At 43.4% G+C, this 2804-nt stretch overlaps 1 protein-coding gene across 1 annotated transcript in view; it reads right to left on the reverse strand.

The window, feature by feature from the left end:
- Positions 1 to 2277, reverse strand: part of LOC139026562 (transcriptional regulator ATRX-like) — a 7059-nt gene extending 4782 nt beyond the window's left edge. Inside the window, exons 1-2 of the mRNA XM_070441898.1 lie at positions 2059 to 2277; positions 1608 to 1725 (exon numbers count right to left, since the gene is read on the reverse strand). Coding sequence (XP_070297999.1) covers positions 1608 to 1725; positions 2059 to 2262 — 322 coding nt within the window. The 5' untranslated portion in view covers positions 2263 to 2277. The remainder of the gene's footprint in view (positions 1 to 1607; positions 1726 to 2058) is intronic.
- Between the last annotated feature and the right edge of the window lie 527 nt (positions 2278 to 2804).

Here is a 2804-nt window from a genome sequence, read left to right on the forward strand (position 1 = left end):
AACGGATAGAGCAGGCTGTTTCTTTAATGTTTTGTATGCTCAGTAAATGCATAGTGATCTGTATTTTCATTGTGGCAAGTACGAGGAAAAAAACCAGGCCTATATGAAACCATTTTAGCCTCTTCTACACTCTGGCCCTCTGTTATAGCTCAAGGGTGATACACTCTGGGCCCTCTGTTATAACTCAATGGGTGATACACTCTGGCCCTCTGTATAACTCAATGGGTGATACACTCTGGCCCTCTGTTATAACTCAATGGGTGGAAGAGAGGAGAGAGGAGAAAGAGAGGAGAGAGGAGAAAGAGAGGAGAAAGAGGAGAGAGGGAGAGAGAAGAGAGAGAGGAGGGGGAGAACGTGTGTGTCAAACCCACCACCGCTGAATAAGGTACCACTCCCTCACATCAACACCAGAACAACGTAAGAGACGTAACAACTCAACAACTAAAATATACCGTGCATTCAGAAACATGGACTTGTAACACATTTTGTTAAACGTTCGTCTTATTCTAAAATGGATGAAATTAAATGTTTTCCTCAATCTACACTAATGACAAAAACAGGTTTAAAATGTTATGCAAATTACAAATAACAAACAGAAATACCTTATTTACATAACTATTCAGACCCTTCACTATGATACTCAAAATTGAGCTCAGGTGCATCCTGTTTCCATTGATCATCCTTGAGATGTTTCTACAACTTCATTGGAGTCCACCTGTGGTAAATTCACTTGATTGGACATGATTTGGAAAGGCACACCCCGGTCTATATATATATATATATATATATATATATAAATATATATAGAGAGAGAAATTGTCCGTAGAGCTCCGAGACAGATCTGGGGAAAGGTACCAAAATGGTCTGCAGCCTTGAAGGTCCCCAAGAACACAGTGGCCTCCATCATTCTTAAATGGAAGAAGTTTGGAGCCACCAAGACTCTTCCTAGAGCTGGTCGCCCGGGCAAACTGAGCAATTGGGGGACAAGGCCTTGGTCAGGAAGGTGACCAAGAACCCAATGGTCACACTGACAGAGCTCCAGAGTTCCTCTGTGGAGATGGGAGAACCTTCCAGAAGGACAACCATCTCTGCAGCACTCCACCAATCAGGCCTTTATGGTAGAGTGGCCAGACGGAAGCCACTGCTCAGTAAAAGGCACATGACAGCCCGCTTGGAATTTGCCAAAAGGCACCGAAAGGACTCAGAACATGAAAAAGAGGATTCTCTGGTCTGTTGAAACCAAGATCGAGCTCTTTGGCCTGAATGCCAAGCATCACGTCAGGACGAAACCTGGCACCATCCCTACGGTGAAGCATGGTGGTGGCAGCATCATGCTTTGGGAACATATTGAACTGTTTAGACTAGAGACCAGACCTCTGGTAATATGGGTCATATTGAACCATTTAGACTAGAGACCAGACCTCTGGGTCATATTGAACCGTTTAGACTAGAGACCAGACCTCTGGTAATATGGGTCATATTGAACCGTTTAGACTAGAGGCCAGACCTCTGCTAACCTCCTCCTCTCTCTCTTGAAACACACAGAAGTACAATGCTCCAGATAGGATCTGTAGTGTACACTAGATAAGGTAGGGGTTAGTGTGTACCTGTTAAGTGCTCCAGGTAGTGTCTGTAGAGAGTACACTGGATGGGCGTGACTCTGACAGACACAACGTACTCATGTTTAGGAGGCAGGAACTTGGTCAGGGCAGAGTAGTCTCTTCTCTGGAGAAAGAGGAGAGAGAGAGAGAGAGAGAGAGAGAGAGCAGAGAAAAGCAGAGCAGAGCAGAGCGAGAGAGCGAGAGAGAGCAGAGAAAGAGAGGTTAACACAATTGTCGCTTCTCTGTGGAGAGGGACAGTTTAACAGCCAATTTCCTGTAATTCTATCAATTTTGTCACGTAAATACGATATCAGCGTGAGCGACTAACAAAATCAAAATGGGGAGCCCCCTGGGGGTCAGGATCCGCCTAGAAAAGGGAGGCTGTGGGCCGCCAGCTACACATCCATGTTGTAGAGGATGTGAGCTCTCCTTCATGAGGCGTACACCACAGTGTTACCTGTACACATCCATTGAGCATCTCGTAGAGGATGTGAGCCCTCTTCTTCATGATCCGTACATCCTGGTCCGTGGAGTCTGCTGCCTGCCCGTTCTGGATGGGGTTGACGAAGCGGTTCCTGAACTCCTTCACTGACCCCAGCAGGTTCTCCTTGATGAAGTTCACCAGTGCATGGTCTGGGAACAAGCGGCAAACACACAACATAAGTATTCACCCCCTCAGTTTCTTCACATTTTGTTGTGTTACGAAGTGGTGATTAAAGTTGATTCCACTGTCATTTTTTGTCAACAATCTTGGTAATGCCAAAGTAGAATATATTCCCTAAAATAAAAATAAAATGAGAAATGAAACTGTAATATATCTTGATTATATAAGTATTCGCCCGAGTCAATACATGTTAGAATCATATTGGCAGCGATTCCAGCTGGGAGTCGTCTTGGTTAACTCTCATAAGAGCTTTGCACACCTGGATTGTAAAATACAGTATTTTCCCATTCATCTTTTTCAAAATTCTCTGCACAAAAAGTCATTGCGCAGAGAATCACTGTACCATCTAAACTGTTGTAAAATAAAACCAAATATAACTATAACGTAAAATATTGTATTTTCAGCGGTTTGAATCTGGTGTAAAAAAATAAATTGTAAAAAGGTAGAAAAAAATCTAACTTAACGAAGGCGTAGAAACAGATCTGCTTAGACTGCTTTCAGTGACATATCAGAACTCAAAAATTCTATGTGAATTATAG

Source organism: Salvelinus sp. IW2-2015, unplaced genomic scaffold (genome assembly GCF_002910315.2).
Source record: "Salvelinus sp. IW2-2015 unplaced genomic scaffold, ASM291031v2 Un_scaffold5117, whole genome shotgun sequence".
Taxonomy (NCBI): domain Eukaryota; kingdom Metazoa; phylum Chordata; class Actinopteri; order Salmoniformes; family Salmonidae; genus Salvelinus; species Salvelinus sp. IW2-2015.